This window comes from Taeniopygia guttata, chromosome 5, assembly GCF_048771995.1.
Source record: "Taeniopygia guttata chromosome 5, bTaeGut7.mat, whole genome shotgun sequence".
Taxonomy (NCBI): Eukaryota; Metazoa; Chordata; class Aves; order Passeriformes; family Estrildidae; genus Taeniopygia; species Taeniopygia guttata.
Window position 1 is genome coordinate 49,500,963 of NC_133030.1, and position 26,345 is coordinate 49,527,307.

General features: G+C 38.0%; 1 protein-coding gene across 6 annotated transcripts in view; it reads right to left on the reverse strand.

Annotated features, from left to right (window-relative positions):
* Positions 1-26,345, reverse strand: part of BTBD7 (BTB domain containing 7) — a 50,185-nt gene that overhangs the window by 19,024 nt on the left and 4,816 nt on the right. For 5 of the 6 annotated variants that reach the window (XM_030274878.4, XM_072930360.1, XM_030274876.4 and 2 more), the window contains exons 2-3: positions 12,420-12,605; positions 7,407-8,486 (exon numbers count right to left, since the gene is read on the reverse strand). In XM_030274878.4, coding sequence (XP_030130738.3) covers positions 7,407-8,486; positions 12,420-12,501 — 1,162 coding nt within the window. In that variant the 5' untranslated portion in view covers positions 12,502-12,605. Of the gene's footprint in view, positions 1-7,406; positions 8,487-12,419; positions 12,606-21,200; positions 21,358-26,345 lie in introns of all 6 variants that reach the window. The other variant, XM_072930358.1, reaches the window with a different exon arrangement.

Sequence of the window (26,345 nt, forward strand, 5' to 3'; positions counted from 1 at the left end):
CAACAGTTTAAACATGAGACTGTTACAAATTTGTGTCCCATTAGACATACATATTTGTATCCAATACTATAACAACCATCATGTGGTAATTTTAATATTTTAATTTAATAAAAGTTTCTAAGCTTTTCAGGAATATGCTTGAATACAAAGACAGTTTTGGACACAATCCTTATTAAATTTCTAAAGCAATTTATAAGAGTAATGTCTGTCCTCCAACAGTAATGCATTTAAACTAAATGCTCCTCAACAAGCAGCTGGCTGATTTTTTTTCATATGTGTGATTAACCTGAGAAAAAGAAGACTGAATGCAGCCATTGACAGAAGGGCTACCCAAAGCACACACATTTCTGATCAATGCAGCACATGCAGCATTACACTGTGCATCCCCAGACAGACTCTCCATTTGCTTCTGACAAAGGGGTGAGTGGTGAGTCGTGTTTCAACACAACTGCTTTGTCCTTCACCATTACTGAAATAGTATTGGCACTTCTCAGAGCCACCTATGTCCATGAGGTTACATATTATCATTACTACTGCTAGAAAGAACAGATGCCTCATTACAGATAGTGATAACCTGAATGGCAAGCACTGGCCTTAAATGAGCAGGGCACAGGCAACAAAGATGGGTTGGAGGCACTTGGAACATCACTCCAGTCATCACTGGTGCAGATAAGAGCAGAGGATGAAAACTGTTCTGAAATACACTCTGTGGGTTGAGGTACAAGTTAGCGAAACTGCCCCCTCTAGATGGGAGAATTCCCCACATTCCTAAAGGATGAAATCTTAAGTCTTAAAAAGTTCTGGTCAACAATCTGAGAAATAGCCTTAAACAAACAAACAAAAACCAAATAAACCATCCAAAATCCAACTTATCATCAAAAAAAAGCTCAAAATACTTCAGTATATGTCAGAAACACAGAGTAAATGAAGTCTGAAGCTTTCCACTTAAGGATCCATTTTTACCCAAACAGCAAAGGGCTGACATTACATTTAACTTTGTCATGTGAGTTTCTCTCAGCTTTCCTTTTGGTGCTCAAGAAAGGAAAATGTTTAGTTAGCAGCAAACCTGGCACGTGAATTAAAGTGGTGACTAGTTGCAATTTGCTTAAGAGAGGAGTTTGACTCCCACGAATAAGAAACAAAATAGTTTGAAACCATTATTTAGGGTCATCTGCACTCAGCCTTCCCCTGCTAAATCCTGGCACAATTTTTTGCATGCAATTATTCTGCCTGCATGCAAGCTGACTTCGGCAGAAACTGCATTCCCCTGAACTCTAAACATCGCACATAAGGACTGCTCCATTTCAAAGGCAGTAAAGTAAACCCACACACTGGAAACTCAAACTACAAAAGCAGAGACTTATCTCAAAATTAATGCCATTCCTAGTATTTAATCTGACATTTATTTTTGAAGTAAAGATGCCTGCCCCCTGAAAAGACATCAGAAATGCAGTGCCAAAGATCTGAGCCACACCAATTTATAGAAACAGTGCATCAGTTCAGTCACAATTCTTCTGTCAAGTCCAATAATTGCACAACTAACAATAATATGACATCAGGTGAAAAGCTCATTAAGGATGACTAGCAAATGAAACAGTCTTTTTCCTAAGTAATTTCAGCAATGGGTCAGAAGTATGGGATTATGAAAAGTATTTATTCTGAAGTAAGCATACGGTAATAATTATAAGTGTTTTTTGAGATTTTAAATAAATTGGGGCAACCCAATTCTAGCTAGGGAAGGAATCCAATTTCCTTTCTTCTTTGGCAGAGGTTTTTTCTGCTTTAACAATCAGCCACTTGGCAAAAAAAGTAGTCATCTAATAGCCACAATATTGCTCTTCACAGTGAAATAGAGCATTTTTTTCCTGTGAATACTATTTTTTAATACTCAGGCAGCAACAACCTTCCCAAGATCCATTTGCAGTGTCCCACAAGCTTCTGTGACCATTACTATCCTTCACAGATTCAACCTGGAATCTACAAAAAGGAAAGATAACTATCACATTTTGCACAAATTATGCTATCCCATGCACTCCTTTTGCTGGATGCCAATGGAGCCTTCCTACCATCAGGCCCTGTATGCTTCAGAGTTCTCTCCCAAATGCAGCCCCACAGTCCTTCCAGACAGAAATACCTTGAGCCCATGTTTAGCATTCTAGCTAGTGGCTTGGGGTCAGGACACTTGACAGACCCACTGAAGACAAGACAACTGGCTTCAAAAATTAGCAAAAGTGGCATTAGGCAAACCTTTTACTACACAACTGTTAGCTTGATTTAACTCATTCTGTAGTGAAGACTTTCTGCCTAACCTTGTGCTCTAGCCAATGAAAAAAAAGTAGTAAGAATTCTTTTTAACACTGAACTGGAATCTAGAAGCTATTCAATGCTTTTTAAGTTTGTCACATTAGGAGAGACCATGCTGGCAATCACAGGAACCATAGTTTTTGAATGTGTATTTAATACTGCTACCATAGGATCCCTGGCACTTTAGTATTTCAGCCCTCCTAACACCAAGAGTACTTCTGATGTCAGGCAACATCTGCTCCTAGGTCCAACACTGTGCTACTGGATACAGCAGCACTTAAAGTTTCCAAGTTCTTATATTTGTCAAGAGTAAATTCAACACCTAAAATAAAAGCGAAGGAAAGCAAAAAGTTGGAAACTGAGGGTTTTTTTGCCAGTCTTACTTTAGAAAACTTATTTGAATCAAGTGACAGAAAAGGTTCTCAGCCAAAATTATTTAATAAGGTCCCAGTAACCAAAAGCCTATCACAGCAAAATATTCTGTACCACCACCTCAGTGGGGCTACTCATGACAGTGGGTAACAGGGCCAAGATGGAATAGAGGATTCACATATGTAATATAGCTATCTAACAAAACTAATATGCCTGAAATCAAACTTCCCTGCAACAGCAGGCCAGTACAGTAAGACTGGAAGTGAGGAGTATTTTAGTAATGTGTGATGAACAGGACTAGGGAACTGATCTCATTTTAGTAACTGTACTACAGAAGAACAAGGGGTAAGTGGTATTAAACCAAATCTTTGTGAATCAATGTGTTAAAATAATTGTACCAGTACAGCTGACAGAGAGCAGCAAGGTAGCATGAAGACAGAAAAACTGCAGCAGAGGGCAGAAACAGGCAGGCAGAGCACAGAAACATCACTAAGGGATGTGCTCCAGCCTCCTGGAGAGCACTCTAATGCTCATAGCCTCTGTGAGAGCCCTGAAGAGCTTCACTTTTGACAGTAAAAACTGTCACCAGAGCACTCCTAAGAGCAGTATCAGTCCTATTAGGTACAAATACACTTCAGTATGATCAGCTCTATTGACCAGATATGCTTTCTGATTAGTTTATTTAGTCAAATTAGTTCATTGAAAGATCCATTTCAATTTCTCTTGAAAGATAAGTGACAATCCTCAGCTAAAATGAATCAAAATGAAGGCAGAGGAAATTCTAGATAAAGGTTGTCCTGCTTTACTTGGACAGTAAAGACTCTTCACACACTCACCACCATCTTCACCATAGGGAAGCTATCTATTAAATCGTAATAATCTGAAAAAGGAGTGTGTTAGGATTCACTGTGTCAGGAATGGGAAAATTTCCATGGAAATAGTCAAAGCTGAATCATATGCTGAAACAGAAGGAAAATTACAACATCTGGATACTTAGAAAGGTCCCTGAAGACAAATCAAACTAAAATCTGTTGAAAACAAAAACAGCTGATCAGAAGCTTTAAAATACATCAATTTCACTTGACACTCAGTTACAAACACCCAGGCAAAACTGAGTGGAAGCCAGAAAAATGAACTGGAAAGAGAATCCAGACTTAACATAATAAGCCCAAAATATTTTCCATGAAACCAGGGAGACAAGCCTTCGCAAGTTTGCAATTGGCCAGCCAGAGTGAACTGAAACAAAAAAACTTCAGCCAAGGGTGTGGAAATCTAGAGAAGAAACTTAAGACATCAGCTACTGCAAATACCAGCTGATGGAATCAGTCAGTACTTGGGGAAAACTGGACACCTGCTGCACCACAGAGTGGAAAAACACTGCCAGAGATCCATGCTAAGAGGTGTCAGGAGAACTGCCTGCTCAGTGGCCTCCAGCACCTACAAATGCTGCCTCTTCCCCATCACCCTGCATAAGAAGTCAGATGTTTGAGTGACAGCTTCCAGCACGGAAGTCTACTAGCTGCGAAATCAGGGAACAGGATGGATACAACTGAAATAAATATCTCCCAACTTCCTCAAGTTAAGTATCATAGAAGTGAGGACAAGATGCTACAATTAACAAGAAACAAGAACAGCAGTCATGACTAAAGCATATCTTTAAGTGATCTCAGTCACACACAGGCATATGGTTTTCCCTGACCAAATAAGCTTCGTTTTAATTTTGATTATAAGATTATACCAGAACAGTTCTTGCATGTCTGCACAGTACCAATGACCTAAACATGAACTCTGCAAATTAAGTATGAAACTATTAGATTCTGATTCCACTGGCATATACAGATCTACAGAGTGCTTACTACTTTCTCCTGTAGCTAGGGAATGCAGCACCAATTTGTAAAACCCTAATTAGATGAAGTTAACATCTAGAATTTCAATATCTGAAGGAGTGCCAAACCTACATTTTCTAGTATTTGATAATTTAATGGACTTCAATACTTGCTGATTTTACTGCATTTCTCCCCTGTGCATAACAACAACCCCACCCCTCAATCTCACTACTTTTATGGCCAGAAAGGGATTTACTATGGAAAGAAGAAAATGCCACTACATCCCTCTACATCCTCCCTATAACCACCCCCAAAACACTACAGCTCCAGTTCATCCAGAGGGCCACCAAGGAGGAGCCTGCACTGCTGCACTCGTGGGCTCCAGCCACTCAAGTGTGCTGCTGAGGTGCAAGCCCAGTGCAGATCCTGCTGCTGCCTTGCTTATTACTCTCCTAGAGGTAGTACTGGGGGAAAACTTCCAGGAAAAAGCAGAGATCTTGTTACCACTGACTCATAGAATATGCATTCCAAGGCAGCAATGCTCTGTAGTGCATTACTGAAGAGTGCCAGTTAATAACATGCTGATCCAAGTGAACTCAAAGCGAGCAGAAACAAACTCTGCACCAAATAAAATATCACCTCATTTTTCAGTATTTACTAACATAGAAAATAAAAGCTATTTTCCTATCTATAAGTTTACTTCAGTTTCTCTTGAAAGTTCTCTGTCATTGCTTTTCTGCTTTGCTATAACTTACACTGCTTCATCAGAGCACCTCCAGATCACAGTTGTTTAGGTTTCCAATCTGAAGAAAAGAATTGCACCATGTTCATTTATGAAACAGTGCATAATTATTCAGTGTCTCACTGAGGGTTTCGTTCACTATTTAATTCTCTCACTAGTATTCCCTGACCACATTAAATCCTTTTAGTACTTGTATACATGTGCACGCACCAAAATTGAGAAACTGCATCACCTCTTTAATTTAAACTCAGTTTCCTTTCTGGTTTTCAGCTGATCTACAGAGTTGTTCTCAAGTACTATTAGCTTGTGCATATCGTATAGAAATTAACTCAATACCATAGTTCAGCTACAATAAAACTTCTTGCCCCTTCTGAGACATTAAGCTTTTAGGTGTACTGAGAAGGAAACAACAAAAATAAGAAAGATGTACATAGAGAAGAGAGGATCTGAAGGAGGGCCATGATGTTGATCAAAGTACTGGAGAACTAGCCTATGAGGAAAGACTGAAGGAAATTATGTCTCTTCTCCTTCAAGAACAGAAGGCTCAGGGGACCCTGTAACAGTATTCCCAGGCCTTGAGCTACTGTAGGGCAGCTATAAAAAGGACAGAGGTTCTCTTCTCTCAAGAAGCCACATAAAGGGGCAACAGGTAAAAATTGCACTGGAAAACATCTCAACAGCAAATGTTTTTGCAATGAGAACAATCACTTCACCAGGACAATCTCCCCAGGGACACAGTATAGTCCCCATCACTGGTGGTTTTCAAGAAATGATTGGACAGAATGCTGGACAATCTCACCTAGGCTCACTCTCTCACTTGGATATGTCGGATCCTATAATCTTTAGAGACCCCTTCTAACCTGGGCTGCTCTGTGACTGGATGATTCTGAGCCTAAGAACAGCCGAATTGCATCCTGCAGCATGTTGTCTCAGAAAACACATCCCCTTTGATCTGTGCAGTTTTATTGCAGTACAATTATTTCAGCACAATCTGAAAATTTGTTTCCTAATGCCAAACTCCACATGAACTGCAGTAGCTCTATTAGTTTCTCATATCCTTATCACTCTCAGTTTCATGTAACTATTAGGAGAACTCATTAAAAATATGACCTCTTCCTGCAGTGCTTATACTGCCCTTTCCTGCCCACTTTTTATCAAGTTTCCTATCTTACTCAGAACTACTTTATAGTTTACAATATAATGTTTCAACCTTGTCAAACTTAATTTGACAGCTAGAAGTTATGGATGTACAGACCTACTGTAAAAAGTTATGTTTGTAAAAAAAATTAAACTAATTTAAACATATTATGTTCCTGATATACCAGTGAGTTCCATTTTCCCTTTCTCAGCTCAAAAGTAAAATTCTTATTCCCCATCAGTAAGGCCTGAAGCAATTCCCATACTTCATTATAGATCGTATGGCCACTAAATAGCTCAAACAGCAACAGACAAGACTGTGGGCAAACCTCCTGCCACCACAAGAAGCACCATTAGCTCATTGATCAGCGCTTGGACACCTCATCTGAGATAGCAGTAATGCAGGTCTGTAGGTTGTATGTAATCAAGATTTCATTGATCTTCAAGAATAACAGAAGTAGTAAAACTTTCTAAACTTTATGTCTGAAAATAGTGACTGACCCTGCCTTCAGTTCTGTTCATAGATGGGTAGACATTAAAGATCTAAGACTACTGCAATTAAGCTGTTTAAGTTTTCCTTCCAACAGCAAGATCGCACGGTTGGTGTCTTTAACATAAATACAGAAATAGTCGTTCAAGTTTACCACCCTGTTAACATATACGAACACTTAATAACAAGTCTAAATATTTCCTCCTCTCAGCAAGGATCTCTCTGTAGTTTACATCTAGAAAATGGATCACAGAAAGGAGATAAGCATCAGAAATATCAAAACCAGTTATACATACTTGATAAAATTAACATGCTTCAACAACTATGCACCACACAACTAGATCTTTTGCATGGTATTGCTTCTGTCCCTAGAAAATAGATGCATTATTGACAACCTACAGATAGAAAACAAATTCAATTTCTAAAGGAACTGTCAGCCACTGACAGCCAACAACAAGCATCTCTACACTGCAAAATTGCTAAAACTTGTTATAATAAGGTCATATATTCTACAGTGAGGACAGTATTTACATACCTTGTGCAAGCATGTTAAACTCCAAGAACAGTGCTATGTGATAAAGCTCCATGGCTTCTTCAGCCCTAGTCATGTTTAGTTTTCCTGCTACAAGAGCCTGAACTTCACTTAAACTGCCCACCGAAGGACTGGAGTGCAAAACGGAGAGGTCTACCACATCTGTATACATACAGTTCAAAATGACTTTAGCATATTTTTTTGGTATGATAGATTCATCCAATATAATTCTAGTTGGAGTCCGTAGAGTTCGGTCTGTGATTTCTTCACCAGTTCGTATCCTTCTCTGCAGCAAGTGACGGAAAAAGGGAGATCGTGATGAAATAATGGCTTTGTGAGCTCTGAGCTCTTCATCTAGACAGTTCTGACTTCCACCAAAAGTTTCAACCAAGTCAGAGTTGGATGAAAAGCTAAGAACCACATCATAGTAGCACATATAATCAAACAGTGCGCGCATGTCAACATCCAAGGAATTTGGTGTTCCAAATTCTTCACTAAGCTGCACAAGAATATCAACATTTTGGAATCTCGAATCCTCCATTCCAAACTCGCCCGTATACAGGTAGTGTAACAAAGCAGAAAACATAGGCATATCTATGCCAGCTGTGTTAATATCCATTATTATTTCTGCCCCGTACTCTGGTGAGGAAGAAAGCAGCGTCTTAAAAAATGGACATCTTGCCGCCAATATTGCACGATGCACAGGAAAACAAGTTTCTTGAAATATTAAGTCTACATCAGTACAATATTTGTATTGATAAAGTTCAGCCATGTCTTTTTGTAGCGTCCTGGCTTCCGGTCTTGCCAAATTAGCTTGTAGATAAAGTTCCTTTAAGGCTGATGTTCCTTCGTATTCTTCTACTAACGCATTAACATCTCTGACATCCCAGCCTGAGAGGAGCTCACGCATCTGCTTGGCATGGTCAGCAGATCGGCTCGATTTCCGACGCTTAATGAACTTCTTTTTGAGGGTGGCAAGGCCAGAGGTTTTCTTTTTCTTGTCTTGAGGTTTGTCGTGGCCATGGTCAAGGCTATAGAGCTTTGATTCGCAGCCAAAACCTTGATGAGAGTAGGATGATGTCCCTAAAGGCAAAAAGGAAAATTGAACATATTTATTCTTTAAATTTAAAAGGAAGGTCCATAACACCTAAATAATCCATCAGTGATTCTGCAAGTTATTCCTTCTCCTCACATCAGATAATTTAACAACTGAAAACCTGACCAAAGCCTTTTTTTGGCCATTAAGAACAAAGACTTTTATTTGCATCTACAGAGTTCATAGTTTGCTGGGTTTCAGGGTGTTTTGGTCTGGTTTTTTTTTGCTTGGTTGGGTTTTTTAAAAAATATATTCGATTTTAAGAACCAAGCAGTGCCAGTTGATGCGGCTCTATAGCATATGGTACACTTATCTAAGCAGGAAGAGAATATTGCAGTTGTAACATTAAAAGTGTAATTGTATTAACTTTTTCTAAGACTAATATCTCAGTGAAATACTAGCAATCCCCCCTGCAAACTGTTTTCAAGTTCTGTCCTAGCATTAAGCCTCACTTAAACAACAGATGCATACCTGGTATCAGATAGTTGCAGCCTCAAGAAATTAAAGCTAATTAAAACTCCCACAAATCATGCAATGCAGTGGTTTTATGATTCTTCTATTAGTACAAACTTTGAGAAGGACCTTTTCTTAATTGAGAAAAGACATCTAAGCATTTCATCCAAGTTTAAAATCTGTGTGATCAGGCAACATGTTATTTATCATACTGAAATTTCAAGAAGTGAAAAGAATATAAATTTAAATGAAATAACAGGAGTAACTCAAGACAACTTCAACAAAGAAGTTGTGCTGCAAAATCGACCATAAAAATTCCTTCCACACGCTATACAAGATATGACAATAGAAAAGGAGAGATTCAGCCTCCTGCTGATAGAGACAAGGATAGAATTTCCCCTTAATTTAAAGAGATACATTTCACAATAGAAGTATAACTACACTTTGGTCACTCTATGATGACAGATTCTCTTTCCAGAGAACATACCAGCTCATTTCTATTTGAAGTACATTGGATTCTAATGGCAAATTTGAGTGCAGAACATTCTCTAACTTTCCACTAAAGAAAAACTAGGACACCGCAAGTCTCAATTTCCTTCTTCCCTAAAGGCTGCTGTGAGGTATTACTTCCACATGAATCACCACAAAATACTAAAACGCCATTCAAATCTTTGTGTACTCTGAGCTACTTACAAGATTTAACTTTTCATTTACTGCAAACAGTGCTATTAACCCTTAGAAACAGATAGAGCACTGCTACAAAAGCACCACCACACAACTGCTTTTTGTAAGAAACAGAGATGCACCATCATAGCTTCTCTGGGTTCACAACAACTGGTGGCTCCATATCCCTCAAAGAAAGAATCTGGAAGAGAATGTTTTTGGGCTGCCTGTATTCCTTCATAAGGTAGCAGCATTAAAAGTAGGAAAAAAATAAATTATTACTCAGTACTATACTAAAAGGTACCAATCTATCAAATGCTGCTCAGAAGCAATTGCTGCTTCATGCCCCTAGACCATAACCAGCTTGGGACAGACAAATATTTACGGAAACAGCTGACTGCCAAGGGAAGCTGCTTGGGAACTTGACAATGAAAAATGGGATCTGTTTAGTCTTTTGCATGCCCACACATTTTAATATCTAATTATAGAGTTCTATTTAGAAAAGCAAACATCTTGAACAGATGTACCACCCTAGGAAATGGTGTGAAATCCTCCTCCTGAATGCTGCAGACAAAACAGCAAGATTACAAATTAAGCTTTTGCTGAAACTAAAATATTATTTTCCAGTAAGTGCACTACACTATTTTTACTGATTTATCTCCTCTTCACAAACTATAAGCAAACTAGGATGAAGTCAACTAACAATAGGCGTTTACACTATGAAACTCCTTTGCCATATCAGTTCTCAGACTTCAGCATCCATCCTACATTTAGCATGAAACATGGTGCAGTGCTTTAATGGTAAAGTAGCATGTCCAAAACAAACCCACAGGCCTAAATCCAGTTTCCAGGAATAAGACAACTAATACATATTATACAGCTATTATAACTCCATCCCCTAGTTCTCCTTTAGGGCAGTAAATAGATCTAATGCCTTCTACATAAAAAACCCCACAATACGATAAAAACAAACACCCCCCCCACCCTCCCACCAAACAAATAAAACCTCACAACACCGAAACCCCAAACATGTAAAGGCTGCTATAACATTAAAACATTATTTTTCTGGCAAGTGATGAAAATCTCAGCTATCAATTTTAGGATACACCTATTTTCTACTGAGACAGCTACAAAAACCAATCATGTAAACAAAAATCAAAATGAGAAAGAGCCAAATGCCATGAATAAGAGATGTACCCATGTGATGTAAATAGCACATTCATGGAACCCCATAATATCAGGATATTTGCAGCAAGAATTTTACCCAGAACACTCATCTGCCTTCCCTAAGATGAGACAATCACACGCTTTTAGGCTTTCCTCAAAAAGAGTCTCAGCCACAATTTCCTACAGGTAAGGGAGGAGGGGTGTGAGTAAATTTCTTGAGACATACTACATTATGGGTTTCTATTTTGAGTTTAATAATGAAGAGCATCAACTAAACCTTCCACATATCATGTAGAAAGTTTCTTGGGAATTTAATGTAGCCTTTGGAAATGTCTTCAAATCTGCTCAAAAGGTGTTTCAGCTTGCAAATCTGCCTGTTTCAAGGCCTCTAAGGTTTTTTTTTCACTCAATATAGAGACAGATTAAAAAAACACCAAGACACGTAAGAAAAGCATTTTAGCCACATTTTAGAAAGCATATACGCAGACTGCAGGAAATCTTTTATGATACCCTGAAAATATATAAACCCTTGAGGGGAACTTTACAACATGAATATCCATGATGTTAGGACTAAAAGTTCTTCCTTGACATGCTGTGACAGCACACACATCCTTAAATGTAACAGTTTGTGGTCTGTCCTCAAATGAGACCTCAGAGCTAGGAATGCCATGAAAGCTGAGAAAAAAGAGAAAATTTACAAAGTGAGTCAATTTTTCCTCTGCTAAGAATGTCACTCTGCTTTCAACGGTGATTAAAAAGAGAAGCAACACTGAATATCAATAACTACTTATGCAGTGTTGCAAGCTGAAGCATAAAGGAGAAAAGCATTTATAAACTATTGATGTTATTTACCACTAAGATCATTTTTCAGGCTGTCAGGGTTGGGTGTTTTTTAAGGAATATTTATCTTCTCAGAGACTGCCTTCTTTCAGATTCATAACATAGCTGTTTATTATTTATAGTGTGACAGTACTTAGATCTACACTGAGGTCTCTTTGTACTAGACTGAAAAACACATAAAGGTAATGCCTGCCCCACTTACAACTAGGATGAGAAAATACTTTAAGGGCACTTCAACACATGTCTCCAGCTAAGCAAGGTCCTGGCTTGTAAGTAACACTGTTAAGACAGTAAGCACCCACTTTCCCTTTTGCAGAAACAGGAAAAGGAAGAGAAGCCTGCTTGTTAATATTACCAGAGATATCCCTTCTAGCAATAATGAGGTAGTTCACTTGGACACAACGTAAATATTACAATGAACACTGATGATCAAGGGTTTTACATGCTCTGACACAGTTTGACAGAAATTCTGAGGAAGAGTAGAAAACAGTATGAGTATTAACAGAAAGCAACTGCTCTTGAACCAGGAAAACTAGCATGCATGGTTTAATTATAAAAAACTCCACTTAGTTTATTTAAATAATCTGGCAACTGCTTACTGGCAAAAGGCAGATCAACTTATTGCATACACAGGCCAAACAGATGGACAGTACCGAATTTCATGCACGATTGAGCTTGAATGGATTCAAACTGGTGACCTAGAAAATAGCAGCCCTCCATAACATTTCTGCAAATCCAGCACATAGACAATCCACCAAGTTATTCATGTAAGTGACAAGATAACAAAAAAGAGTTACCTATGAATGTCTGTTGTGCCTGTGAATTTCCCCCTACCCTTGGGGAACACGAGTGAGGGTAGTTAGATGCATTAGCACCCATTTTCTTCAGTCACTCAGGCATCCCGCCTGCTGGCTCTTCAATGTACAATCCCATAATCCTTTATAAATCTTCAATCCCAGGTCCAGCATTCTGTTCCTCCATTTCTGAAGAACAAAAACACCAAAAAGGTAACTTCATTATTTGTCACTAAATGTTACATGATTTATATAAAATAAACTCAGCTTCCATCACACAGTATTTTCAGAAAACCTCAAAACACTTCCAAGATACCCTTTTATTTCAATGATTAAACCAAGATCAGAAATACTTTTTTTCCCCCACAATAACCTGTAAATTCCCAAACCATTCACAAATCCTATGATAAATTGCAACATGGAACAGCCTATCAAACTTTTAGCTAAGGTATTCTACTTTGACTATACCAAGAAAGACTTTTCATACATCATTATACCTATTCCCATACGGTTAAAAAATCCCAAACTGAATTATACTGATTGAGAAAGCTAAATAAGCCAGTCCTGTTGGAGTTTATACCATCATGACTTATTTCAGCTGCATTTTTATTCATTACATTTACATAGTACTCATTCAGTATTGCTTTTCAAATTTAGAATTGAGAAGACCTAGAAATACATTTAAAATGGTAAAAATAAGGCAATTAAAAATTCATTAAATGTTTTTTTTGGCACTTGAAAACATCTTAGAAATCAGTTCTGAGGTGAATTGAACAAGGACTCATTGCTAACATATGACAAAGATATTCTCATTTATTCCAATATTAGCAGTGTTAAAATATTAATACTGAAAAATGAAAGTTACCACATGAAGAACCGCTGTCAACTGAACACTTGTGTCCCCTTCCAAAACACAAACATGAAGATAAAGAATAATAGAAAGGTAAAGTCTATGCTAAGAATCTTTTAGATTCCCTTGAATATTGTGAACACATATAGATTTGCTATATTCTTCTGAATTTTTTTTCCTTTCTTGGTAGTCTCTGGCATGTTGAATTGGCCAAGAAAGTGACATGCAAGTACATGTTTCAAAGTGCGGATCCTGGGGAGAGGAGAGTGAAAGGCCAGGAAGAAAAAGGCTGCAAATTGCTGTAGGCACAGGGGTGAGGGAACAAGTGCTCCAGGATTTGAGGGCTGGGTACATGAGGAGGAAGAGGAGGGAAGAGTTTGAAAACCTGGCTTTACAGATGTGGTTATCAGGCAGAATTGCTGCTCTGGCTGTGCACATCCCAGGGTGGCCTCACATAGCTGCAGCCTGATGAGCACCAGCGGAATTCTGCTAGGGCAGGAGACACAACCATAAAACCACCACAGCAGCTTTCAAGCCAACTTGAGCCAACCTAGAGGCTTGTAAATGAGCCAAGGGAGCTCCCATGCCTGCCCTCCCTAGCCAGCCAGCCAGGTCATCTCAACTGCATACAACCTTGAACTTCTCTACATGCAGATTCAGCTTGCTGCACATCAGGAAATAAAGATAAAATACCCTCCTACATGAACAGAAGCCTACTCAGGATGAAGATAGAACCAGAGCACAACCAAAATAGGCAACATCACACCTGCAAATACCAGTAAATCTTCTCAGCAAACACAAGCTGTTGCATCAGTTCAGTGTTAGCCATTGCATGCACTCATTTTCTCCCTTGTGCAGAAATAAGCTATTCAAAGATTACTGAATCCATATGGTGTGGATCTCTACTTCATTTCTGAAAAACTTCACTGACTTAAGAAAAAACACTTAGGAAAAAAAAATTCATTAAAACAGTGACACTCCAAATCATTTCTATATGCACCAAGAATATGTTGCTTAAAAGCGGTATAAATTTCTAGATGGAATTAGTTACACCCAAGGACAAACTTTGTGAAGGTAAAAGTCACCTTTCAGTTTAAATGCTAACTTACTCACAGGTAAAGGCTAGCAACCTGAGCAGATACCCTAACAATTTCCCTTTTCTCACCTAAAATTGGACTTGGTTCATTTTGGACTTGAGTCCTGGAATAATGCCATTGTTATTCCACTTTTCTGTATTCAGCTACGGTGTGATAACTGTCTATTAGATATCTACTAATAGTTTTCAGTTCTTTCCAACACAGAAGGAGTCCAGGAGCTAAGTAAGAGATAGAAGAAAAAAGAAGTGTTGGGCTTTTCTTTTTTTTTTATAAGTAAGCACTCAATATTCAGAACCAAGTCCCAGGTTTGAAGTTGATACCTTCCACTTGGAAATAAATACATGCCAAGAGATGGAAGGAATATATATAACTGTTCAATACCATTAGCAGCCAATGTTTGAATTTGCAAACCAGGATTTAAATAAACTCAAAAAGGAACGTCATAAAAGATTCTAAAATACACAATAGATAAAATTATTTTATTTGGAGGCTTACCACAATAACATTATTACACGTTAAGCCCAAGTGAGTATCGTGCAGAACTAATTCACTCACTAAATTTAGAATACATAACTTCCATGCACCTCTAAGTCATGTGTGTGCAGGCTTCTTTCTTAGGAGTATTTTGCATCTTGAATTAAAATGTTTTGTAGTTCATAGAGTGTATTGGGCCCCATGGCTCAAAACCCATCACAGCTTTAGTTCCAGTACTGTCCTTAACCTCAGGTATCAACTGAAAGTACATTTATTTTTTAATACAGCACTAAATTTCACAAGATAATATTATATAACCCATGTTGCATTTCCCAAAAAATTTAGCTAGCACCAGTGATGAACTCTGCCCTGGAAAAAGCCCTGCCCTCCTCTCTTCATTCTCATAACCACTTTCCCTACCTTGTTGGTTCTGTCCCAAGTATTTTGTAAACTAGATAAACTGACCCACCTTAGAGCCAACTTAAACAAGCTGAAACAGTATCAGTCAGCCAAATTGTTTGTTATGGCACAACTTGAATACTTGCACTACTGCATCTTTTGACAGCAAAGTGTACTTGAACTTCATGGATTTAGATGCCTTCTTTTTGTTTGGTTTGTTTTGCTATTGTCCACTTCAGCCTCTATACTAAACACAGCCTATCTGAACAGCACTTAGTCTGGCATATAACTGAGTCTAGTCAATAAAACTCAGCTACTACAAAAATGCCAAGTCAAGAATGCAGCTTCTCCACAGTGAAAAGGAGAGGAACATAAAAATAAAGGAAAAACTCCAAACCACAAACAATTAGATCTTTAGCTGCAAAAGGAAAGACAGATCTAGTTTTTTCTTGCAGAAGTTACTCTGCATAACAAAACTTCCCTTATTTCAGCTTATTTGAAGAATTTTTAAATTGTATTTTAGCTCCAGAATATACCCATGGAATTTTGTTTTAAAAACCATCATCAGGTGAGCTTTTTCTTTACTTTTTATTAAAAGGCTGCATACATCCCCATAAGCATTACCACAATGAAACCAAATTCAACATCTGCTGGCCAACTGAAACAGTTGAGAGCAGTGACGCACGTACAGATGTATTATGAACATACATACATACACAGGGAGTTATAAACTATGTCAAAGCTTGTTTTAAAAAGCCTGCACTGCAGAAAAAGTCTATGGAGTGTGTTATGTGAAATGAGGAAGTTAATAGAAACCAAAATTACCACTCCAAATCCTACAAAACAGCACAAAAGTGACTTTCAGATTATACTGATACTCAGAATAAAATTTAAAATCAGTGCAAGTCTGCTTAAAGATTTCAGCCTGAAATAAGTTTCTCAGTCTTCTTAATATTTGTCACACTGAACCTAAAATCCTAAGAAGCTACATGACATGCATCTGAGGTATCTAGGCTGACAGCCAGGTATTCCTGGACTGGGAATTTTGATTTAAAAAAAAGTCTCAGTAGAGAATGGACTTTGGTAACAGTGACACTTTGTTTATATCATCACTCAATACAAACGTTTCATAAAACTGGGATCTAATTCATATAAAGGGCAAAGTCGAGAGTACTACAACAGGTTTTACAACCATTTGATTTTTCCCCCATAAAATTTTAAGATCTTTGTATTTCTTTTGGAGTTGCTGCCATAGGATTATGCAATAGCATAATATTAAAACCAAAGTAGGAAATTATCTCAAGTACATGCACTTACCTGTACCAACATGGCATTTCAGGTTTTCATTTTACCTGTTTTAAATTTACTATGAGTAAATGACAACCCAGGCATCATAACAATAACTTATTCATGTTTTCTTAGATTTTTATCCAGACCAAAAATGCTATGCTATTTTGCCCCAACAGCTCATCCCAAGTAACAAGTACAACTTTACAGCAAGATGAGATGACAAGATGCAGCAATAAAAAGCATCAACCCTAGTAAGGAAATACATCAACTAAATTTCAGCAAGGTTAAACTTATTTCCATAGAAGTTAGGTAGATCAACTAAAACAGAAAGAACTTGTGAGAATGGACCATTGCTATCATGACCAAAGTACATCCCACCAGTCTGCCTTAACATCCTGAACCTCCCTCCAGCAGGACAGTGCTCTGGTGACCAATAGAGAGCCCCGAGCCACCACAAAGTGATCCAGGAACAATCCACACTCCGAAGAACAGAAGCAAGCTCCCATCCACTAAGAAGTTTCCAGAGCCAGCCCTGGCCATGCTGGTTGTTATGCAGTACACTGCTGAAATTACCAGTAAACAACACCCAAAGGCACAGGCTCTTAAAAATGAAGTTGCTTGTGGCTGGAGTTCCAACTGCTTGTTCAGATGTGCATGGAGTATCTACTCCAATTTCCTTGGAGAAAGTGGTTCTCCAAGTAAGAGGAGTTGTCAGGAGCTGAGTGCTATCTGTCCTAACCCTCCTCTTTTTCCATGGGTGAGACAATCAGAGGTACTGGCACACTCAGATTTTGTGGAGGTAAAATCTCAAGTCTCAGAAGTGCACACACTAAAGGACTGAATGGATATGGAACAGCATACCAGAAAAAAATTGCGTAACTGGCAAGTAACTTTCTTTTCAAGGGAAACAGCTGAAATGTGAAGGCTCAGTTGATTATGCCTGACACACATGCAAATCCACATAAAGCCTATTTTGACTGCTTTTTATAATCATGTCAAGCAATCAAATTTTATCATTATTCAAAATTAACTGGATGATACAGTAGTAAGATGCAACTGAAACAGCTGAAAGATTGTGGTTTGGATAATGTTCTTTACAACATAAGCTAATGAATCTGTATTATTTCCTCATTCACTGCACTGGAAAAAAAGAAAAACCCAATAAGGAAAAGCACCAGAACTTAAGCCACATCAGCAGTTATCAGCTCAAGAGGGCAAGAAAAAGCAGATGTAACCAGATTACTAAAGTGACTGCATTACTCAGTCTTTGCTGAGAATCATGTGTTCCAGCTATCCACAAAGAACCCTTTCTTATAGTTTAGCATGAAGTTTACAGCATTTTCTCTTCCACGAAGTAGTATGTTTCTCCATCAAGAAGTTCTTTCAAAATAGAGGTGATAAAAACACCAAAACAGTCCTAGCTTTTTATTTTTAGATTTGCTGAGAATCACTGGACTGAGTTTTAGTGAGGAAAACCCAGCAACAAACAACCTGATTTTCAACATTTTCTCTAAGGAATCAGAGTGAAAGTTAAAAGAACTATGCTCAAACAGAGCACAAAGGTGTGTAGTCTTGAAGATACACACATTTCAGAAATTGAAAACACTGAGCAGCATTTCAACAGTTGAAAAAAACCCACAGAACTTACAGGAAAAAAAAAACTCTTTTCAATGCTGTCTTGGCAAACACCATTCAAAGTAGTATTTCTGATGATCAGCAAAGCAATTTCTGTTATGATGTGAACACGTCACATCGTAGAAGTAAATAAAAAATGTCATTAACACAGACTGACAGATCAAATCACTAACAGCAGTGTGGAGGCAGGGGACATCAACATATTTATATTCCTCTAAACACAAAAAGTTCCAGCAGCTAAAAAATTCAAACACATAAAGCACACAGAAACTAACTGAATTACAGCAGTACAATCCCGCATGGAATAGGCTGCTCTTCCCAAGCAACTTAAATGTTTTCATATACCAGCAAATAAATTGTCCTCTCTCTACAACAGTGATTCTTACAGTTGGTTGCAAAACCACACTTATTTACTAAAAGTCTCTTCTGACTGATAACATTCATATAAAAGACTTAACTAACGTTTGTGAAGATGAATTCAAAACACTTCTTTCAGCCAAATGAGCAAGAGCTCATTTATGGCCCTCTAGGACTCTCTTGAAGTGAAATGTCAGCATGTATTCTTCAATGACTCCATTTTTTCACAAGTTAACTTGAAAGGAACATTATCTGATTTAGATAAAAACATCATTAAATCTACTTTATAAGAAAATCAGAAAAATCCTATCCAGCAAATCTTTATCAATATCACTAAAGAGACTAATTAGGTATGAACATATGCATTTACAGGAAAATGAGGATAACTAATTTTAGCCGGTCTAGAATAATTGCAGCATAGTCTGACATACTGTGATAAATTTTGAGGAGTCTATATGTGTTTCAAAAGGCCTCTTCTGAGCAAAAATTACCCACATGGGGTTTTTTTAAGAACGGCAAATATTCTTTGGTTTGCATATATGAACACATCAGTTGGTTAAGACAGAAAAAGGAACTTCCAAATTACACAAAAAGTACCTCAGAAAAAAGAACGACTTTTTTTTTTAAGTAGTCTGCTTTTTTTCTTTCCAGGAAAGTTCAGGCCAGCTACCTAACTCCTGGAGATTTCAGCTACATTCAGCCTTGGATACTGAGGTCAAATACTAGTCTGGTAAGATCACTGTCCTCCTCAGCGTGTCTCCAGACTGTCCAGTACTGCAGCAATATCCATGGTCACCTGTTGCTCTCCTCCCCCTGGAAAAGGCAGAAGTGGAGCAGAATAACCTTCCACATGAAGCTCTACCACCTTCTTAGAGCCTATTTCATGGGCTTCTTAGCCCTGTACCCTTTATCTGTCAACAGGATTGCTGCTTCTTCTGGAACAGGGCAAGCAGTCTTTCATCTCCACAGTCTTCTATCCCCATGGAATTTTATTCTATTTAGTCTGAGAGTGCCCCCCAAAGATCTCTGTCTCAAGAAAGGGAATTCCTCCTCTTGCTTAAGCTGTGACCCAACCACTACACAAAATCCTGTTTTCAATTAACAAATCTACTAAAGATGGGAAAACCTTGGCTCAAACCCCAGTCATATGGAAGATCCATGTACCCTACAGTTTTCCTTGTACTGGAGTTATTTTCCCTTTTTATCCAGGCCCAATTATTTCACAGAAAGTAATTTACTCTGAATGAGGATGTGGGAGCTTCCTGTACACAACAGTGCTTGTAAATTCAGTGTACAGTTACATTCACTCTTCCTCTCAGAACACACTGCCTCTGAGAATGCCTTAGAGTAACTAATGGGACAATCCCAGATACTGTGCTCTGTACCTACCTAAGTAGCCAGGCAGCACTCATCCTATCTTATGACTTACTATTTTCAGCCCACCTTCAAAAAAGCAACCTTTTGATCACTCAGTTTCTGTTCCCTTATTAAATTCCACAGCCTGAGTCATCTCTGGTGATGACACCGCTTGGGGTTTTCACAACAATAGCTCCAACATCAAAGCAGACTAAAAAGTCTTGGACCCACATATTGATCAGCCTTCCCATACAGGTGCCTCATTTAGTAGATAAGATGAAAACTTATTTCTATCTTACTTTGGCTGTAATCAGCTTTTCATCCTGCCAGCCAGTCATTGTATCAGTAATAACATCTTGAGGTATTTCTGTTGCCTGGAACATCATTCCTCATGACTACAGTGTTTCTACACAATACTCTTCCTTTATACTTAAGCCTCCAAGATGCTTGGTAACAATACACAGCTCATCTATTTCCACTGAAATCCTCGCCTGTGGCTGAAAACTGCTATTACCAATATTGCTGTATATCCAAAACAATTTTCTCTACACTTCAGGCCTTAATACGCCACCATTCCTTTTCTTCTGTACACCATCCTCTCCATAGGTCCTTTTGTCATCACAAAACAGCAATTTCACCCATTCAGCCTTTTCTCTCAGATACAACAAGTTTGAAGTATTGGCTGCTGGCATCATTTCTTACACATGTAACACCAATGGATACATCTATACACAATAGAAAAACTGGAAGGGGGAACATGAAAAGGTGTGGTAAAGAACTCAAAAGGCAATATAATCCAGTCATTTCATGAGACACCAGGAATTTTATTAAAGAAACTCTGATTTTCCTCATTGAAGACAGCATTAAGTCACAGTCATAAAATGGACTCATTACAGCTACAGTTTGAATACTTTCAACAGTAAGCCACAAGCCACGACAAGTCTTGCATCCAACAAAACCACAGTTGCAATCTGGATTCAAAATGCATTATTTGGTGTATGTAAACCTAAGTTGGTTCACCAACACTGGTTCCATGCACATTTCCTCAGTGCCAGTGCTCACCACAGCTACCACCAGCATCTCCCCAAAGCTCCTCCATTGTGTCAGCAGCTAAACACAGGTATTCTCTTCTGTGAGATTTTTTTCTCCCCAGTGTAGTTAGCTACCTGTACCAGTTTCCCAAATGGCTCAAGGAACCCAGATGATGCCCGAGAAAAGGAAGAACAGCAAGAAAAGGTTAATTTGCTTCCCACAATCATACATAATGTTCAATTTGACTCAGTAGACACAGTCTTCAAAAAATAAACATTCCCAGGCCCCACGCACCTATTCTTGCAGCAGAGCTGTACCTCCTCATTGCAGCAGACATTTGGAAAGCCATGCAAGCCCTGACTGGACTGTGTTTCAGTTGATCCTTTGGGGTGGCTGCTCCAGCTGTTGCCCAAGTACAGCACTGCCTCAATCTTCATTCAGCCAACTACCACTGTCAATAAAAACATCTTACTTTAAGTGGGCAGCTATAATACCACTTTTACAATACGCTTTTTCTTCTCCAGAGTTCCTAAAAAATTAACAATAGGAAAAAATTACCTGCAAAGCAAGGGCAGTTCTAGCAGAAAAAAGCAATTTAGACAGCAGCAGCTACTGCTAGGATTCACCATGACAGCGCTCCCTGTATCCAGGTGGCTGATTGCTGATTCTTTGGCCTGTACTTATTTTCCTCTGTATCTGTGCAGTTTGTTCCCTCCTCGGTTAAAAACACTTCATATAGCAGCCATCACTACTAGAGGTCCATGGGAGTTTCGCTTTTTTGAATGCTTGGACGATTTTAAATTTGTAGTCCAAAATATATGCATTAAGGTATTAGTCATTTAGGAAAAAATATAAAGCTAAGCCTATGCAAATTTTAATATATTCCCCTCAATGTAGTGAACTTGCCCTCTGACGGGGAAAGCCAACTGTGTATGCAGGACTCACTGCCTGTCAGCTCTTCACAGGTACATCAGGGTGATCTGATACTACCACTAAAGTCAAACTAACAGGGAACTGTACTTTTCCCTCACACTCCATTCTGCCAAGGGGTTTTCTTGCTTCCCCTCACACTAAATACAGAGATTATATGATCACAAACCAAGTAATTTCAAATGGGAGATAATAGACAGGAAGAGGGAACTCCAGCTCATTTGTCTGACAGGCAGCTAAAACTGGAACAGGATCTCACAGCTCTCAATATGAAGAGAGCACACTATTCCTATTAGACTGCCTCATAACTCCACAAAACTATACCCCTGTAGTCATGCTTTTTGCTCTCTCTTCACGTCACTCTGGCCTGGCACCAGTGTTGACACTCACATCTTCCCCTTGTCTCCCAATATCCACAGTCACTCCCAAGTCTGTTCTGTTCACTGCTGCAGGAAGCAATACAAAATCAATTTGTACAATTGATTGTACATGGTATTTATACAACAGCTGACTTATCTGAGACCGTGTTAACTGGTTATGCACTGCTGCCTCCCTGAGCAAGGGTGAAATCCCTGGTCAAACCCACAGAACATTTTCCTTGTATTTAGAGGTTTTTAGGACAACCCTCTCATAACTAACACAATGATCTTATACCTATTCTTCTAAATCAATTATATCTGTATATGCTAAGATTTTAACAGTTACTTAAAAACTTACATTTGAAAGATGTCCCCTTTGGTTGGACTCTTCTGCACGGTTAGTTTAAATTCATTAACTTCAGCAGAAAATTTTAAGAGCCACACTATACCACAACTAACATTTATATCATAACACCTGATGCCAAGAAATCTTTCTATGCTGTATACTTCAAAGATTTCAGCAGTTTTGAAAATAGTAGCAAAATACATTAATACTGCAATATTTTCCCATAAAACTCTCAAAAGTTATACCAGTAACTTCAGTTTCAGTAGTTATCTTCATTAATACCTACATTTAGATTCCATAAAAGTGTAGAAAGAACTAAATGCTCACAAACTTTAAGAAAAGTCGTGCCCAAAACTACATGAATTCATTTCAGAAAATATACTTTCTCAATAATAAAAGAAATCAATTAAGGAAGGAAAGGCTTAGTCAGAAAACCAGACTAGTACTTAGACTACAATTAAGTTGGAGCTTTGTTTACATTATCCCCTTGGCAAGAAAAGGAAGTTATGTCTTCCACATTTCCTGCAACAAGCTCTCTGCACTTCCAAAGCATTTTTTGTTCTGTAACATGAATATGCAAGTTTTACAGAACAGTCAAAAGAGCATCACAAATGTTGACACAATGTTGTTTCTGAAAACAGAGGCACCAATCATGTACACACTTAATTTCATTAATTCAGCAACATCTACACATAACTCATGAACACAGACTTTTAAAGGCTGCAGAGTCAGAAAAGCTTATGGAGTGGTTTTTTGTTTAACCATTTGCTAAAGCAATCTGCCCTTTGAGCAGACTGTTGACATGCCTTAACTCTTCTCTCCCCACAAGATTTGAAGTTTTTCAGATGTCCCAGAATACTAAAAAAATAAGTAGATTTTTCAAAGAAATCAAACAAAACTTTTAGGAGGAAAGCAAAAGTCTGTTGCATTACACTAATTACAAGAGTTACTCCATTAAAGAAACCCATTGCTGTTAATGTAATTTTAGACCACATTTTGTTCATCTTTCTCTCTCACGCACAACTGTCCTTGATACCACAATTCCTTCACATTCAAAGGGCAAAATGCAGAAACTTTGCCAGCTTGTGCTCTACTTCTCAAATCTCCTTTGAGTCTTCCATGATTTGAAAAGTCCATTAATGTATAGAAATAGACAACACTGCCACCAAAAAAAAAAAAAATCTTACTTCCCTCTCTACCTAGATGATCATTCCCACTCAACTCTCCATTTATGTTCAATGAACAGAACAGTTTTTAGCTGGATCAGTTTCCAGATTAACAAAAAATAAAATGTTCATTTCAATAAGGAAACACATTAATCTTGTATATGTGGAGAAAAAAGTAAGTTCCCTTTCCTTCCAAACATAAAGCAAGGATGAAACTCCAGATCCACAAGATATTTCAATAAAAAAAGCCTCATTACTGTTGAACATTGCTAGTGCCTAATACAATAGAGCTTTGATGCAGCTAACACTCAGTCACAAAATGTGCCATTTCCAATTTGATTCTCCAATTCTCCAGCAAAAGTAAGTTGGTAGCTAAAAACAGAACGAGGGAAGGAGGAGAAAGGACAGATGCCCAAGGTAGTGGTGGGGAAATACCTAGATCAGCACAAGTCTGTTAATCCACAGGGGAAACTTTGAGCCACTAATTAACTGAGAAATTATGCAGTAACAAAATTACCTCAGATGTTCTCAGCAGAGAAGTTCAAATGTCTTGAGAAACTTAGAACAAGACACAACAAATTTTATTTTACTTGCAGTGGAAAAGCCCTGAGTAGTATGAATAGATATTTTAGAGAGTTTGTAATAAGACTGTACTTCTGATTAACATCTTTTTCAGAAGATAAGTAATTTAAGCCTTAAAACCAACTTCAAGTAGTAATTGCCTTGGTTATAACATAAAAGACTGTAGTCAAATCCAGTCAAAGACAAGCAGCTTTGATACACTGCAGAAATACTTATGAGAGTCACTTTACCAGAGATTACCAGGTCTTCAGATCCATGCTTGGAACTACAAAATACAATTAAGACAGGCCTTATACTGTATATTAGAAGGGTATTTTGGTATTTCATAACCAAATATACATTTCCAGGAGTGCTTAGGATTAAACCCTACAGAGATTTTAAGGACCAAATAAGAAGCAGGAGGTACTTTTTGACCTATATAAAGTACCTTTTACGTATTTTAAAAAAGGATACATCAAATTATTCTCTTAAACATTATCTTTGGCTATAAAAAAAAAAAACTTCCAAAAATCAAAACAGTTGGCCAAGCTGGGATTTGAGAATTTAAAGCAATAAACACACATTCTTATCCAAAATTTAGATAAGCTAATTACTCATGAAAATAAACTGCAGAGAAGATGGAGATACTGGATACATTGGGAGTGTGGGGGGCTCACAAGGACACCGAGTAGCTCCTCCTGCTGTCATATACATTCCTCTGGAGAAGTTATGGAGCTTACATCCAGCCCACCAGTAACAACTGTTGCCTCTCAGTGCTGACACAATTAAGATTATTCCTCCTTCAGTACTAAAGCCATCACTACACTGAGTAAAACAAAGCTTCCTAACTCCAGTGTGCATTTTATTCTACCGCAGAGACTTGCTTGTCTCTGCAGTAGAAAAACAAAAAAAAACAATTTCAAAGACTTCCTAGAAGCTCCTCATTATAGACTGGAAAAGATATTTTCAACTTAAAATGACAGAATAAGCAACTTGATGTATTTCAGAGAGCAGCACTCGCTACTAGAATGACTGTAAAGAAAGCCATGAATCTATTAACATTATCTTCTGTACCTGCATTCTAGACATTTTATATGCATTTCATTCCATCTCTCAGGATGTCTGAAATTGAGCTGTCCAGTACAGGATGAACCAAGGTACAAGACATCAGCCTTTAATATATTCATATGCTTCGTTAGTCTGGGATTTGTCAGGGTTTTTTTAATGGGTAATACAAAATTCCACTGTGTATATGCCTACACTCCTTCCTTCCTCAAGATGAAATCTTCTGGTCATTCAGTTAAGTATCACAAGCAGCTTCAGAGGTTGTTAGCCATTTATGTATTTTAAGACATACTTCTGGGTACATGAGAAAAACCTCTAAATGCCCCCACATGTAAAAAGAACTTCAGCACAACCTCATCTTATACATTGCAGAATTTAAGTGGATAAGCAGTATAATTATCACAGCAGCAGGAAGGTTTTAAATAAGATATCTTCCAAGACTAAGTCCAAAAAATCACCAAATCCACAGTAAACCCAGTTCTAACAGTCAACGAACCACTTCTCCCCCATCTTTACATCACAAACCATCATTTGAAAAAAGCTATAGCAGAAGATCAAAAGAGATCAAAAAATAAGGGAGCGCTAGTCCACAAAATACTGTCTTGTTGCATTCTGATTGTATTTGCTATGTTAGAATGCTTTTAATTAGCTCTCAAGCAGCATTTCCAATATTGGGGTCAGGAGAAAAAATGCATTAAAAAAAAAAAGGCATGACAAAAGCATTTTGTCACTCATACTGATTATTTTTAAAGCACTTAAAATAACCTACCCATTTACAAAAGTGTTTTATATTCTTCATTGCAGTACAGAGATCTGGAGTAGTAGATGATAAACAAAGCAGCACTTCAATTTCTCACTAATGCAATGTGATCTACTTGGTCACTCAAAAAATACTTTGATTTTCATATAAATCAGTATAAAATTTTACTCATCTTGGATGCCTTCACAAGACACTGGTATTCTTGCTCTTTGTATAAGAAACCTTGATTAAAATCTCAGGGGCAGACTATGG